This window comes from Bufo bufo, chromosome 3 (genome assembly GCF_905171765.1).
Source record: "Bufo bufo chromosome 3, aBufBuf1.1, whole genome shotgun sequence".
In the NCBI taxonomy this organism is placed as follows: domain Eukaryota; kingdom Metazoa; phylum Chordata; class Amphibia; order Anura; family Bufonidae; genus Bufo; species Bufo bufo.
This window is the reverse complement of record NC_053391.1, coordinates 432457214-432474199: the sequence shown is the minus strand read 5'-3', so window position 1 is coordinate 432474199 and position 16986 is coordinate 432457214. Positions and strand designations below refer to the sequence as shown.

The following is a 16986-nucleotide window of genomic DNA, read 5'->3' as shown; positions in this document are numbered from 1 at the left end:
TATAAGATGCTATATATGTGTCATCCACAGATCCTCCCATAACAGTGTCAGCCACAGATCCCCCTCCCCATAACAGTGCCATCCACAGATCCCCCCCATCACAGTGCCATCCACAGAGCCCCCTCCCCATAACAGTGCCATCCACAGATCCCCCTCCCATAACAGTGCCATCCACAGATCCCCTATAACAGTGCCATCCACAGATCCCCCTCCCATAACAGTGCCATCCACAGATCCCCTATAACAGTGCCATTCACAGATCCCCCATAACAGTGCCATCCGCAGATCCCCCATAACAGTATAATCCAGAGATCCCCTCCATAACAGTGTTATCCACAGATCCCCCATAATACTGTCATCCACAGATCCCCCATAATACTGTCATCCACAGATCCCCCATAATAGTGTCATCCACAGATCCCCCATAACAGTGTTTCATCCACAGATTCCCTATAAGAGTGTTTCATCCACAGATCCCCCATAAGTGTCATCCATAGATCCCCCATAATAGTGCCATCCACAGACCATCATTAGTTCAAAACTCACCAAATCACAACTGTTGGTTCAAAATTTTTTTTTTTCTTATTTTCCTCCTCAATAACCTAGGTGCGTCTTATGGGCAGGTGTGTCTTATAGGGCGAAAAATATGGTAATTCTGAATCCGTTCATTGAAATACACACAAAGCAATTTACTACTGTTGGCATGTCATACACCAGTCTTAATGAGATCTGCGCTGAAGTAAGATGCATCAACTTTATTCAGAGACACAGTCGCTGTGCCAGAAAAGCTAACCTGCACCAGCTATGAGTATTTGTGGTATAAATTATAGTAAATCTGTGAGAGGCCATTCCCCCCTCCTGCTACATTGTGTCAACTTTTCCAAATTTGACGAGAGTGGTGAAAAATAACATTTAAAAAAAGCTATTTTTTTATGCAAATTGCTGCATGTGCAAAAATGTGCGACTATTGTGTGCCCAAAAACTGGCATACAGGTTTTGATAAAATTTCCCTCCTTGAGTTTTCATTTAGGTGCAATTTAATTTTGGCAATTTGTCAATGGCTTAAAGGGGTTGGCTAACTTCTTTGTTTTTTTTTGGCAAACCCTCTTCCCTCCTGGCAAGACATGGAAAGGGAGGCATACTTACCTCCTTCCAGACACTGGGTCCTATCTCTTATTCCTCGGCTGCCTTGCTCAGATCCTCCACTGTCAATATCTGCTTTGACACTTCTGTAGGCAATGACCTAAATGAGCCAGGACCCAGCAGCGGGGATCAGGTAAGTGTGCTTCCCTCTGCAGATCTAGGCATGGGGAGGGGTTCCAATACTCCCCCAAAGGTGTCTGACTTCTTTAAAAAGTAATGGGGAAAAATATCAAAGGTCTTGAAAGGGGTCTTAATTCCCCTGTGCCACCAGAGGAGGAGCATGCTTCTCATACATCCTCCCATTGGCAGTTTAAAATCTAGGGAGCCTCCTAGCTGCCATAGATTTCTGTTTTTATGCATGTCAGAAAGCTGGCGTGAATAAAGATAAATGTAGCAGACTACTGCAGCTACGCCCCTTCACTTTTTCTCATCACTTCTAAGTGGCATGAAGGAAGAAAAGTCACAGATGTTACTGCAAATGTGGCAAAAATAGAATAGCACAAAAAACAAAAAAAGGGAAAATTCAGCTCAGCACATTATGTCCATAGGAAGTGTCCATTCTCGGTGTCCATGAAACACTGGTTTGGCAACAGGTTTAATACTTTCTAAAAAATAGGGAAAAATTCTGGAACTATTAAAATCATTATTTAGTGGAAAAAATCTATAAAAAAAATAAATAACATGACATAGAGCCTAGTCATATAGCTGATATGCTTTGAACCTAGTGACACTGGTTCTTACTCAACTGTTATTTATTTTTTTATGGATTTTTTCAATAAATAATGAATTTTAATAGTTCAGCTTGAGTGCCGGAATGTTTCCCTATTTTTGGAAAGTAAATTGAATAGTAACTGCCCCTAAATACTTAAAAACTATATAAACTAACTATCTTTTCACATAAATACGTCTTTCAAATAATTAAATTAATATTATATATATATATATATATATATATATATATAATAGTTTTTTTTTTGTAAATTATATCCTGCAATAGAAAGCCAATATTTTTGGTAGTTAAACCTTTCTCAGAACTGACCTTGATTTTTCCTATATGATCTTGTAGCGAGTCAATCAGCAAATCTCCCACTGGCTGCCAGGACCCTTTCATAGCCTCTGCTTGACGTAGTTTATGGTCCAGTTCATCCATTGCAACCTGGAGCTCCTGAAGTCTTTCAAGTGCATCATCTAATTTTTTCTGCCACTCAATTGAACGCACGTTCAACTTCTCCCACTCCATTCTTACATCATCAACCTGCTTCTGCAGGATCCTGCTGACATTCTTGGACTGTTCTTCTATGTGATGTTCTGGAAAATGAAACATTTTGTTAAGCATGAAAAGTAATTTTCATTTACCATTTTACACCACATGTCCAAGCCTATATCTTCACCATGCGAGTAACTGATTTACCAGAGAATTCACACAGACTGTATCAAAAAGTCTGCACAAAAAGGAGAAGAGATGAAAGGTTCTGCATAACATAAGGAGTGTAAGTAGCCGTCATGATATTTTAAAGTGTAAAATGTATCTTTCTGGATATAAAATGTAACTTTGATCAACTTTATATTTTAGATATCTGGGAGCCACTTAAGTAGCAATTTGTATCAACTGACTTATGTTTCTCGGGATGTCATTGGGTGGCATGGTGGTCTTTTGTAGTGCCACTATTTTTGTGACTTTCCCTCCAGGTTCTATGGTTTTCTTTAACCAATCCATAACATACTGATAAGTTAGTCTGACATTCTATAAACCTATGTGATATAGGGAAATTAGATTGGGAAAGTATATTTGGGCTTGGATTGATGTGAAGAATGACAATTTGTAACACCCTGCGAAATATAATGGCATTACATAAATCACAGAAATTGAATTTAGAAGATAAGGTAAATGTATTTATTTCAGTAAAAACATATTCTGCACTGCTGCACAGATAAATCAGTAATATTGTTTCCTACTAGAGATCAGTGAATTGATTGTAACAATTTCAAATTTGTCCTGAATTTCTCCCAAAAATTCAGATTCATTAAGTTAGTCATTACAGGTGAATGAGAGACCTATGTGTAATATTTCTCTAAGTGAGATGTGCAAGCCATGTTTCCTTCCAAAATGACTAGAGTAGTGGGTGTCCCAATATTACTCTTCCCTGAGTGAGATATGCAAGCTTGTTCTTCTTCCAAAAGGACAAAAGTGTACTGAGTATCTCAAGAGACAATTGGTCTGGTTAATTGAGCCTTGAAGATGCTCTTGGGGGCCCTTTTTCTCATTACATAGACATCTAATATGCATGAGGAACATTGTTATCTAGCCAATGATGTTCTACATTTCTAGGAAACATATATGCAAACTATTATGTCCTTTTGGAAGGAAAGCTAATTTGAATATCTTTCCCAGAAACTCAAAAGTATGTAAAACAGCATTAAACTATATGGCCTCTGATGAGATGAAGTCAGTTATTCCTGAAGTCTCATGAGACTTCGGTGAATAACTTCGGTATTTGATCTTTAAACTGATAAACCCTATTAAAACTTTGGTCCGAACTTGGCTTAATTTCCGAGGTATTAGTGAGACTTCGGGAATAACTGACTTCACCTCATCAGAGACCATATAGTTTAATGCTGTATGGAGACAGAGCATTAATTAGAAATTTTGAGCAAAGCGACTTTGGATATAGTGTGCCTGATTTAACTAGAAATTTCCTGATGACAGACTCTCTTTGAATGGTTTTCAAAAAACTTTTACCTTGCTGCACAACCCCTTTAAGCATTTGTGAGTCAGTTGCTTCCATTAGTGTTCCTTTTCCTCAATAATCACAACATTCTGAGAAAAATGCTTCCTCTGAGGTTTTCTTTTCAGAAAGAAGCAATTTTGAATACTGTTTTTGGTCCTATTCAGATGAAATCTGTTGAATAACTATAATTTCACTTTAATAATATTATGCAGATATTTGACCCCTGTTGAGGTATTGTAACCCTTTATTACGAAGCACTGGGAATTATCTTTCATTTTGTTAGCCACAGACCACACACAGATGAAGCAGACTGGCATGTTGTTAATTATTGTTTGTGACATAATGGATACATAATGGATGGGTGGTAATCAACGTGTGAAGCAATTCATATTGCATGAAGTCACAAAGTTTCTGAACATATGCTAGAGAACGTTCTGAGATACTGGCATATTGCTGCTAAACACCTGCCAACACAGTGTTGCACATTTCTGTCTTTTTTTTTTTCTGGAAATCATTGATGTCAACAATTAATTACATCTTGTTGGCAGAACTATGCGAGTAGGCTTTACAGTTTTTAGTCTGTACAAATCTATGATGGGGCTCTAAAAATCACTTGACACAATCTTGCATACTGTTTTATATGTAGTCTGAACCAAATAAAACACAAGAAAACTATAGAGATGTGGATATGAGGGATATGCTAACAGTTGAATTTTTCTCCTGCAAGTACATTTTGGTCCTAAAGTATAAAATGTATCTCAGATAGGGATAAGCGGACCCATGGATGTTCTGGTTCGGCCGAACTTCGGGTCAAAGTTTAGGTTCGGGACTAGAACTTGACCCGAACTCGAACCTGGGAACCAATGGGGACCCGAACTTTGGTGCACTAAAATAGCTGTAAAATAGTCGTACTAACGGCTAAAGGGCTGCAAAAGGAAGCAAAATGGGGGGTAAGAGCAGGACAATTGCCCTGCAAACAAATGTGGAAAGGGAAATTACTTAAAATAACATAGAAAAAAAATAAATAATCTTGAACTCGGTGGCGAAGATCAAAGTGGAGTAGGAGGTTGGACATGGCGGTTTAGGTGGAAGCGGCGGTGGAGGAGGAGGAGGTAGCCAAAACCGTCGCATATGAGGCAGCGAGTGGGAAGGCCAAAGTTACACTGCAGCGCAGACAGGCGAGCAGCAGCAGGGTGAGTAGGCTGAAAGCGCGCACAGACATTCCACACTTTCTGTAGCAGCTCTGACATATGGGGGTAATTTTTCAGGAACCTCTGCACCATTAGTGATGAGCAGCAGGGGCAATATCGAATTTAAATTCACACTAAAGAAACTTGAATGGGTAGACGTTCCTAAATACTAATAATATCACAGCCTGATGAACGTTAAAATAAAAGAAACAAAACCTTTATTAAAAGTCTGTTTAAAAGGGGGCAAAAAAGCCTATATGTCACTGTCTGTGACCATCAGGCAACCAGTCGCCCAAGCTGTACAGAGAGGGGTAGCAAATAACTCCTCTGTACAGTTGAGAGACTGGGCTAGAGAACTCAACTTGCTAGCTAGTGATTGCTATGATTAAGCAAGTCAGAGTGAAGGGCACGGTAAACCAATGTGAATGGACACACGTGTGTGTGTATTACAGTGACCCTATTAGTTGTATGCAGATATGGTTATGCCACCTAGTGGTTGGGTCGCATAATGTGATGTATGGATGGAGCCAAAATATACTGGCTACAGGTGTGTGGATGGAGCCAAAATATACTGGCTTTGAGTGACTGTATTAAGCCATAACCACTGGCTGCGGATATATGGTTGTTACTTATATACTGGCCGCAGGCTATACAAATAGACTGGCCTGGACTCCTATACTTTATAAGGGTATTAATTAGTCCATTGAGACTTCACTCTGGTATAGGCAGGGAGATCGTTAGTATTTAGCATTATGTGACCCAACCACTAGGTGGCATAACCATATCTGCATACAACTAATAGGGTCACTGTAATACACACACGTGTGTCCATTCACATTGGTTTACCGTGCCCTTCACTCTGACTTGCTTAGTCATAGCAATCACTAGCTAGCAAGTTGAGTTCTCTAGCCCAGTCTCTCAACTGTACAGAGGAGTTATTTGCTACCCCTCTCTGTACAGCTTGGGCGACTGGTTGCCTGATGGTCACAGACAGTGACATATAGGCTTTTTTGCCCCCTTTTAAACAGACTTTTAATAAAGGTTTTGTTTCTTTTATTTTAACGTTCATCAGGCTGTGATATTATTAGCAATATCAAATTTGCAATATTTCACGAATATTTTGTAGAATATTCGTCATATATTCGCGAATTCGAGATTATTTTCTTGATCGTGAAAAATTGGCAATGTAATATTCGCGTAATGCGCGCGAAATACGGGCGCAATACTATAGGTACATTTTCCAAGCTGCTAAAAGTTTCCTGAGACTGGAGAAAATGGTTGGCAAGGCAGAACATTACAATAGCTTTATATGCAGATAGAGTGCTCCAATATATTTGCGATTTCGAAATCGGCACTAATGATGCGAATATTTTGGTTCAATACGTGCAACTTCACATTTTTACAGGTCTGACTAGTTATTAGTGATTGCTGCACTAAGTATTGTTGTGAACTTGTGACATCACAGCACTATGTATATATGTATATATGCAGCATACATACATACATACAGCACTATACACTCACCTAAAGAATTATTAGTTACACCTGTTCTATTTCTCATTAATGCAATTATCTAGTCAACCAATCACATGGCAGTTGCTTCAATGCATTTAGGAGTGTGGTCCCGGTCAAGACAATCTCCTGAACTCCAAACTGAATGTCAGAATGGGAAAGAAAGGTGATTTAAGCAATTTTGAGCGTGGCATGGTTGTTGGTGCCAGACGGGCCGGTCTGAGTATTTCACAATCTGCTCAGTTACTGGGATTTTCACGCACAACCATTTCTAGGGTTTACAAAGAATGGTGTGAAAAGGGAAAAACATCCAGTATGCGGCAGTCCTGTGGGCAAAAATGCCTTGTGGATGCTGGAGGTCAGAGGAGAATGGACCGACTGATTCAAGCTGATAGAAGAGCAACGTTGACTGAAATAACCACTCGTTACAACCGAGGTATGCAGCAAAGCATTTGTGAAGCCACAACACGCACAACCTTGAGGCGGATGGGCTACAACAGCAGAAGACCCCACCGGGTACCACTCATCTCCACTACAAATAGGAAAAAGAGGCTACAATTTGCACGAGCTCACCAAAATTGGACTGTTGAAGACCGGAAAAATGTTGCCTGGTCTGATGAGTCTCGATTTCTGTTGAGACATTCAAATGGTAGAGTCCGTAAACAGAATTAGAACACGTATCCATCCTCTGATGGCTACTTCTAGCAGGATAATGCACCATGTCACAAAGGTCGAATCATTTCAAATTGGTTTCTCGAACATGACAATGAGTTCACTGTACTAAAATGGCCCCCACAGTCACCAGATCTCAACCCAATAGAGCATCTTTGGGATGTGGTGGAACGGGAGCTTCGTGCCCTGGATGTGCATCCCTCAAATCTCCATCAACTGCAAGATGCTATCCTATCAATATGGGCCAACATTTCTAAAGAATGCTATCAGCACCTTGTTGAATCAATGCCACATAGAATTAAGGCAGTTCTGAAGGCAAAAGGGGGTCCATTAGTATGGTGTTCCTAATAATTCTTTAGGTGAGTGTATATGTAGCATGTATGTATGGACAGCAGAACCTATCAGCTACAATATATCACTATCTAACCTACACGGACTATCTCCCACTAACTATCTATATTATATATATAAGCTATCTAACTAACTAACTAACTATCTAATGTAATGACACAGGAAAGCAGAGAGCACAGCAATAACACTGCTGTCTCTGTCAGATCTGCAAAATACTGCATAAAAGGGCTGCTGGGAAGGTTCTTATATAGTAAGGGGTAGGCAACTTTCCTATTGGTTGCTAGGGATGTTGCTAAGCTCATACAATGACATTGCAGCCTTCTCATTGGCCCACTAGCAGGAAGGGAGGTTACTGATGAAAAAAAAAACTTGAATATTTGAAATGACGAATATATATTACTATATTCTAAATATTTGCAAATTCTCGAAATGCCGATATTCGCGATTAGTATTCGCTATTCGAATATTCTCGCCCAACACTATGCACCACCAAATTCAGCACATGCGCCAGGCAAGGGATGTGTGTCAAACCGGCCAAGCCCAAAGCTGCTATGAGATTTTGCCTGTTATTGCACACCAGTAGTGGCGGCTGGGAACCACATACTGTGGATCAGCCACCACCATAAGGTTTCTAAAAGTCTCCATCTCTACCAGATGGAATGACAGCATTTCAAAGGCCAGGAATTGTGAAATGCTGGAATTCAAGGCTAGGGATCGCAGGTGGGTAGGGGGGTACTTGCTCTTTCTCTCCAGTGTTTGGGGGATGGACAGCTGAATGCTTCCATGGGACAGTGTGGAGATGCTTGGTGACAGTCACTGTGCTGGTGTTGCTGCCACATGCTGCCCTCTATTTGCAGGGTGCAGGTGCCACTGTCACTCTAGAGGGGGAGGAATTGGCCAAGACCGCAGAAGAGAGAGCAGGAGGAGCCTGAGATCTTTCATGGTTTTTCAGGTGTGTACTCCACTGCAGCTCGTGCTTTGCATTTAGATGCCTGGTAATGCAGGTGGTGCTCAGTTTTAGAACATTTATGCCTTGCTTCAGGCTCTGATTGCATACTCGTGTCTTGTCATCAGCACATTGTCTGAAGAACTGCCACGCCAGGGAACTCCTTGGAGCTGGCTTTGGTATGCTCAATCCCTGGGTGCAGTGGGCAGTAGCTGGCACTGTCTAGGGGACGGCCACTCTGCTTTTGCACCCTGCTCCCTCTTTTTCTGTGCGGATGGTGCTGTGTGACCACCACCTCTTCCTCCGAACTGCACACGTCACTCGTATGACCTTGATTCCATGTGGGGTCTAGGACCTCATCATCCTCCACATCATCTTCCACCCAGTCTTCACCCCTGCCCTCCTTGCCGGTCTACACACTGCAGAAAGCTGCAGCAGTTGGCACCTGTGTTTCGTCATCATCATCAGAGACGTGTTGCGGTGGTCCTCCCATGTCCACATCCTGAAACAAAAGTGGTTGGGTATCAGTGCACTCAATCTCTTCCACTTCTGGGGCAGGGCTAGGTCGATGGCCCATGGAAACCCGACCAGCAGAATCATCAAAAATCATAAGAGACTGCTGCATGACTTGGGGCTCAGACTGCTTGGCTGCTTTCCAAGGGGGTGAGGTTAAATACAGATGCCCATGGGCTGCAGGTGCCAGCTCTGCGCTTTCAGCAGGGGATCGGGTAGGAGACAATGTGAAGGAACTGGATGCCTGTCAGCCATCCAATCTATTACTTGTTCTGGCCTAACCATTCATACACCAGTTTTCGGGCCTATAAAATGACGCTGAACATCCTGTTGCCTAAGTGCACCTGAGGAAGGTGTTTCATTTGGGTGTGTAGCTGGCACAGATCGACCACGTCCTCTCCCTTCAACAGAAGCGCCACCAACACCAGCAGCACTACGACCAGGGCCATGTCCCCTATTTGATGCTCTCCTCATTCTTTGAGGTCACCCACCGAACTAACAGACATATTAACCATATTAATTTCCCTGTCACGGATGCAGTGCAGGTGTACCTCACACCAAAAATGGGTATACACTCACCTAAAGAATTATTAGGAACACCATACTAATACAGTGTTGGACCCCCTTTTGCCTTCAGAACTGCCTTAATTCTACGTGGCATTGATTTAACAAGGTGCTGATAGCATTCTTTAGAAATGTTGGCCCATATTGATAGGATAGCATCTTGCAGTTGATGGAGATTTGAGGGATGCACATCCAGGGCACGAAGCTCCCGTTCCACCACATCCCAAAGATGCTCTATTGGGTTGAGATCTGGTGACTGTGGGGGCCATTTTAGTACAGTGAACTCATTTGTCATGTTCAAGAAACCAATTTGAAATGATTTGAGCTTTGTGACATGGTGCATTATCCTGCTGGAAGTAGCCATCAGAGGATGGATACATGTTCTCATTCTGTTTATGCCAAATTCGGACTCTACCATTTGAATGTCTCAACAGATATCGATACTCATCAGATCAGGCAACATTTTTCCAGTCTTCAACAGTCCAATTTTGGTGAGCTTGTGCAAATTGTAGCCTCTTTTTCCTATTTGTAGTGGAGATGAGTGGTACCCGGTGGGGTCTTCTGCTGTTGTAGCCCATCCGCCTCAAGGTTGTGCGTGTTGTGGCTTCACAAATGCTTTGCTGAATACCTCGGTTGTAACGAGTGGTTATTTCAGTCAACGTTGCTCTTCTATCAGCTTGAATCAGTCGGCCCATTCTCCTCTGACCTCTAGCATCCACAAGGCATTTTTGCCCCCAGGACTGCCGCATACTGGATGTTTTTCCCTTTTCACACCATTCTTTGTAAACCCCAGAAATGGTTGTGCGTGAAAATCCCAGTAACTGAGCAGATTGTGAAATACTCAGACCGGCCCGTCTGGCACCAACAACCATGCCACACTCAAAATTGCTTAAATCACCTTTCTTTCCCATTCTGACATTCAGTTTGGAGTTCAGGAGATTGTCTTGACCAGGACCACACCCCTGAATGCATTGAAGCAACTGCCATGTGATTGGTTGACTAGATAATTGCATTAATGAGAAATACAACAGGTGTTCCTAATAATTCTTTAGGTGAGTGTATGTCACCCACCGATCTAACAGATGGATTAACTATATTAATTTTCCCGTCACGTATGCAGTGCAGTTGCACCTCACACCAAAAACGTTTATATGTCATTCACTGATCTAACAGACATATTAACTATATTAATTTCCCTGTCACGGATGCAGTGCAAAGTGTACCTCACACCAAAATTGGGTATATGTCACTCACCGATCTAACAGATGGATTAACTATATTCATTTCCCTAAAAATCACTATAGGTCACCCACAGAATAAATAGCCAGATGAAATTCCTAACACTCTCCCTCATGTCCCTGCACTACTCAGAGCTCATGGGCGGTGCTACACGTGATCCAGCTTTTATAGAGGCTGGGTCACATGATGCACCTGCCAATCACAGCCATGCCATTACTAGGCATGGCTGGGATGGCTTCTAATTGCCCACAGCTTAAAAGCTTGTTGATTGGCTGCCCTGCAGCCTTTCAACAAGCTTTATTAAATGCCTGAACACCGAACTAAAACCCAAACTTTTGCGCCAAAGTTCAGATTCGTGTCCGGGTACCCGAACTCGTAAAGTTCGGTACAGACCCAAACTTTACAGTTCGGGTTCCCTCAACACTAATCTCAGACATACAGTGAACTCCAGAGCTAGAGATTTCATTGTGTACCTTGTAAAATATGAGCTCTAGTCGCTACGGGCAATAAATTCAACAAATCATATATTCTTTTTTCTATCCATTACCAGTTCACTGGCAATACTTGATTCTGGTTGCTAGGGCCACACTACCTAACAACACCATTAGTAACACTTAATAACCAGACTGTCAGGCATCAGTGTTAGAGGGGCTGCCCGGTCTAGGAGCACCAGTGATGCAAATGTGAGCCACACACCTGTCTGCAGTTCCACCCTTCCCCGTACTTCCAGTCCCAGCAGGAACAAGAAGTGGTTTGGTAACTTGACTGCTGCAGCCAATCACTGCCCTTGAAGCAGGTGTGACCACTCTCTGGAGCCTGTGATTGGTGGCCATGGGACCAAGCAACTTCCTGGTCCAGGGAGGAGCAGAAGCGACCAGAAACAAGTCATTGAAGCCTACATTATGGGACCATGGACAGGCAGGGGTGTGTTCTTTTATGAAGGAGATGTTAGGACCATAGAGGTCAGTTCCTAGGTCAAACAGCCCAATTAAATAAAAAATTGGATTGTGACTGTGCTGGCCGTAGAATATGGCAGCAGTAAATTCATACTATTCCCCATCTTAGGATACTGAAATTGACAGATTTTATTGGGTAACTTGTTTGGTTCTATTTATTGAGGTGCTCTTTTTATCAGTAGGACATGCAGAGAATCTTTTGGCAGTCTATTGGCAGTCTATTGGCACTGTTTATAAATGGATTGTGCTGGCACTTTATGAGTTGTTCTTCTGGAACTGTTAAAGGGGTTGTAAAAGATTAAAAAAACATGTCTGATTTCTTTTAAAAATCTGTCCATGGGTTTCATGTGGTATTGCATCTCAGTCCCATTCACTTACATGGAGCTGAGCTACAATACCAGTCAACACCCATTAAGTTGGTTTTTGGAAGGAAAGTGCCATGTTTTTCAAATCCTGTACATCCCCTTTAACTTCCCTAAAGTCTCCTTGAAAATGATTTGTAAAACTAGACACGTATGCCATACATTTGCAGACACAAAGGCAGATTGTACTAGTATTGCATATTACAGGAAAATCTGCTTTAAAGCCATGACTTTGTCTATATTTCTCTTCATGTTATGAAGATAATTTCTCATATTCAGAAGTTATTAGAAAATAGAGATTCTAATGAAAGACTTATTTTAACCTGGAAGGACGTTCACTAAACCTGAAAATGAAATATATACTGCCTTTGAAGAAAGGATGGGCAATAAATTTCAGCTCAAGCTTTGTCTCACTAAATCTTCTACTCCACATAACAGCACAGGGAAAACTGGCCTTCTGACGGGCAACCATTTGGAGCAGAGGTCAATGCTTTTATGTTTCATGATTTGCTTGGGGACAATACCAGTTCATTTTAGGTCTTGACCAAAACAACCATTAAAATGATAAACACGTAGCTGGGAAAAAAATAAAAAAAAACTGACAGACAGCAAGTTCAAGTTAAGAAGATGAGCTGCCTACTTATTTATGTGACTGGTGGTTTTTAAGACATAACTTTACATTTAAAGAGATGGGGGTTGTGAAAATTCATGAAATTGTAAGACATCATGATCCCTTCATCAATATGTGATTACAAGGCTATGTTCAATTCAATTACCTCTTGGCTCATGGTACAGTTTCTCCAGGCCATCAAATGGATGTTCTGCTAGGAATATATGCACGGTATCAAGTGCACTCATGATAACAGGCTCCTTGGATTTTACCTCCCTCTTGAAGACCTTTTAGAAAGAAAAAATAAAATCATTTATTCCACAAGCTCAAATGGATGATCTTAGATGTACAAAAACTCCAGAGTAAATTGATATATGTGGACCATCGCTACATATGAGCTCTCAATTAATAATCACAATGCAATGAATGGGAAGCCAAACACTTCAAACAAATTGACAGAGGTATCTGTGAGTACAATACAGTGTATTATATTTATTCAACAAGTACATATGGACACATTCTCCAATACAGCAGTTGTGCATCTCATCTGGGCACCGTGAGTAAAATGTTACATCTGCCAGACATATAGAATTCTTGCTGATTGTAAATGAAAACATTCTTGTTCACATTCAAATGCTAAAAACCTACCTTACTCATGCCTATTCACTGACAGGAAGCAGAGATTGATTAAATGGTGAGGTAGAATGTTATAGAGAAGAATGGGTGGAGAATTTTGATACAGTATCTCAAAAAATTGAGTACACCCCTCACATTTTTGAAAATATTTTATTATATCTTTTCATGGGACAACACTGAAGATATCACACTTTAATACAAGGTAAAGCAGTCAGTGTACAGCTTGTATAACAGTATAAATATGATGTGCCCTCAAAATAACTCAACACAACGCCATTAATGTCTAAACCACCAGTATCAAAAGTGAGTACATCCCTAAATGAAAAAGGCCAAATTTTGCCCAATTAGCCATTTTCCCTCCCTGGTGTCATGTGACTTGTTAGTGTAACAAGGCCTCAGGTGTGAATGGGGAGCAGGTGTGTTAAATTTGGTGTTATCGCTCTCACACTCTCTCATAAAGGTCACTGAAAGTTCAACATGGCATTTGATGGCAAAGAACTCTCTGAGGGTCTAAAAAAAAAAATGTTGCTACATAGAGATGGCCTTGGCTATAAGAATATTGCCAACACTCTGAAACTGAGCTGCAGCACGGTGGCCAGGACCATACAGCGGGTTAACAAGAGAGGTTCCGTGAAGAACAGGCCTTGCCATGGTCAACCAAAGAAGTTGAATGCACGTGCTCAGCAACAAGTGTTTCTTGCATGCATGGTGGTCGGGCATGCATGGTGGTCGGAGTTGTCATGGTTTGGGGATGCCTGAGTGCTGCCGGCTGTGGAGAACTACAGTTCATTGAAGGAACCATGAATGCCAACATGTACTGTGACATACTGAAGCAGAGCATAATCACCTCCCTTCAGAAACTAGGCAGCAGGGCAGTATTCCAACATGATAATGACCCCAAACACACCTCCAATATGAACACTGCCTTGCTAAAGAAACTGAGGGTAAAGGTGCTGGACTGGCCAAGCATCTGTCCAGACCTAAACTCTATTGAGCATCTGTGTGGCATTCTCAAACAGAAGGTGGAGGAGCGCAAGGTCTCTAACATCCACCAACTCTGTAATCTCGTCATGGAGGAGTGGAAGAGGATTCCAGTGGCAAACTGTGAAGCTCTAGTGAACTCCATACCCAAGAGAGTTAAGGCAGTGCTGGAAAATAATGGCCACACAAAATATTGACACTTTGGGCACAAATTTGGCCATTTTCACTTAGGGGTGTACTCACTTTTGTTGCCAGTGGTTTAGACATGAATGGCTGTGTGTTGAATTATTTTGAGGGCGCGCCATATTTATACTGTTATACAAGCTATACACTGACTACTTTACATTGTATCAAAGTGTCTTATCTTCAGTCCCATGAAAAGATATAATAACATATTTACAAAAATGTGAAGGGTTTACTCATTTTTGTGAGATACTGGATATAGTTGTGTGTGAAAATATTTTGTATAACTTCACATAGCAATGAATAAAGACTATGCTGCATATTCGTGGTTTGCTCTCGTTCACTTTGGGAGCTCCATTCTGGAGATATGAGAGGGTCACAGAGTTGAGATCTGCACCTAACCGATATTGAGGGCATAATTAATAAAATACAAGTTTAATTTACAATCAAATTTGCATATAGTGGTATCATAGTGGTTTTTGCTAAGATCAGCTAGGCTTCATCTGTACTGTACATAACTATTGCTCTATCCTGAAGCTCTGGCTGAGGTCTGTTTTTTATTGAAGTGACCCAGAGGTGTATGAATATGCACTAAAAGGAAAAGCTCCATGGAAAAAAGTATGCAAATCAGCTCTTCTCTAGAAGATAAAAAACTACCTCATACCAGTCAAACTAGACACTGCTCCTTTTGATAGTCTAGGTTTGGCGTTTATTGGATAGGTTTCTTCCTTCCTGCATACGCTATATAACAGATTAAACAAAGATATTGCACTCAGGATTAGTTGTTGGTGTTGTACTAAACTATCTGTTAGATGGTTGTGCCATTGATTTTTCCTTTTCTTATTTTTCTTCGCTTGTTAAGCTACTTTTTGTTCTTTCCCTTTCCCAAACACTAAAATACATCACAATATATTAAGGAAAAATGCAGGCGAGGCAAATGGAAGGAAAGGGTTGATTAAAATTTATTGCATGCATTGCAATTTTGCCTCTCATTTTCTGTGTACAGCTGCTGAGAAAGGATGAACCTTGCTAACTTCTGGCATAAAAAATATCTTGGAAGTGCAATCAAATCCATGGATAGAGTGGCCATACTGTTAATATATTATGCACATTGTTTTGCTGAATTTATTTTTCTACTGACACGATAAACATCTGAGTTTTAGATTACTTATATTACACAAGGAAGGTAGGCAAAAATGACTGTGGCTATAATTATGGCGGTCATATTCAAAAAGTAAGGCAAAGAAGGTGCTACCTGTAGCGATTACCACTCTAGGTCACTATTACCACCTATTCTATATTTTTTTTTAATTGTATCTTATTGTAAACGTGCAATAATGCATTCATTTATCCATTAATTTATTATGAAGCACAGATGCTCTGATCATAAAATGTCCTAAAAAACCAACATGTAGCTGGAGTACCAACTGCAACATGCACAATATGTTCCTGCTAATGGGTGCTGTAAACTATCCTGTTTTTCTGATGAATTTTACTAGCAAGAGTTGCCAATTAACCAACCAACTCTACAAACCTCATAATCTGACCAATACAGTGTGACCAAGGTAATTAAAGGGAATGTGTCATTAGAAAATAACCTAAATGACCTAAAATCCTGCAGTGTTTGCACTGGTCTTGAAACCTAACAATAGGCGCTGCTGTATAGATCACTTTTTTCAGCAGTTCTTATCTTATTAGTATCACAGGCAGGATTACGATGAAATATGTTATCTATATATAGATAGCAAAGGATCTACCATCCACATTAACTGATGGTCACAGGTTGTCTACTTCCTCCTGACTTCTACACAGGTCTCAGAGCATGCCTAGAAAGTTATTCATAGCCCGTGGTGGTTGCTGTAAAACATATATCTAAATGCTGTTAACACCTGCTCAGGCAAGATGGCAGCCCCCATAATCATGTACAGAAAATATAATTAAAGAATCTACTAACAGAAAATAAAAAAAGATTAGAATATGTGTCACTGTCAGAACAGTAGGAAGGAACACACAGACAGTGAGCCCCAACTGGAACCCAGCCCTCTTTCCCTGCCTACTTGTAGTGCAAGCCCCAGGCGGCAAGTCCACAATTGGTCGACGTTCCCTACTCTGCTAGTTGCAGGACTGACACACACAGAGAAGAAACTACACAAAGATGAAGTTGTACAGGAATGGGTTGGAACCAGCGGGCAATGCAATACTAAATCAGATGAACAAAGGGTAGTCAGAATAGCTGAGCCAAAGTCAGAACCAGACAGGTAACACAGTATCAAATCATGAGACAAAGAGCGATCAAAGGCAAGCTGAAGTTAATCCAATAAGCAATGCAAATGCAGTGAAAACCTATCACTGGCAATGGTATTTGGCCGGGAAGGGGTTTAAATAGAGCACCGAGTCCC

At 41.1% G+C, this 16986-nt stretch overlaps 1 protein-coding gene across 1 annotated transcript in view; it reads right to left on the bottom strand.

The window, feature by feature from the left end:
* Positions 1–16986, bottom strand: part of DMD (dystrophin) — a 3443536-nt gene that overhangs the window by 595400 nt on the left and 2831150 nt on the right. Inside the window, 2 exon segments of the mRNA XM_040424996.1 lie at positions 2183–2451; positions 12954–13074. Coding sequence (XP_040280930.1) covers positions 2183–2451; positions 12954–13074 — 390 coding nt within the window.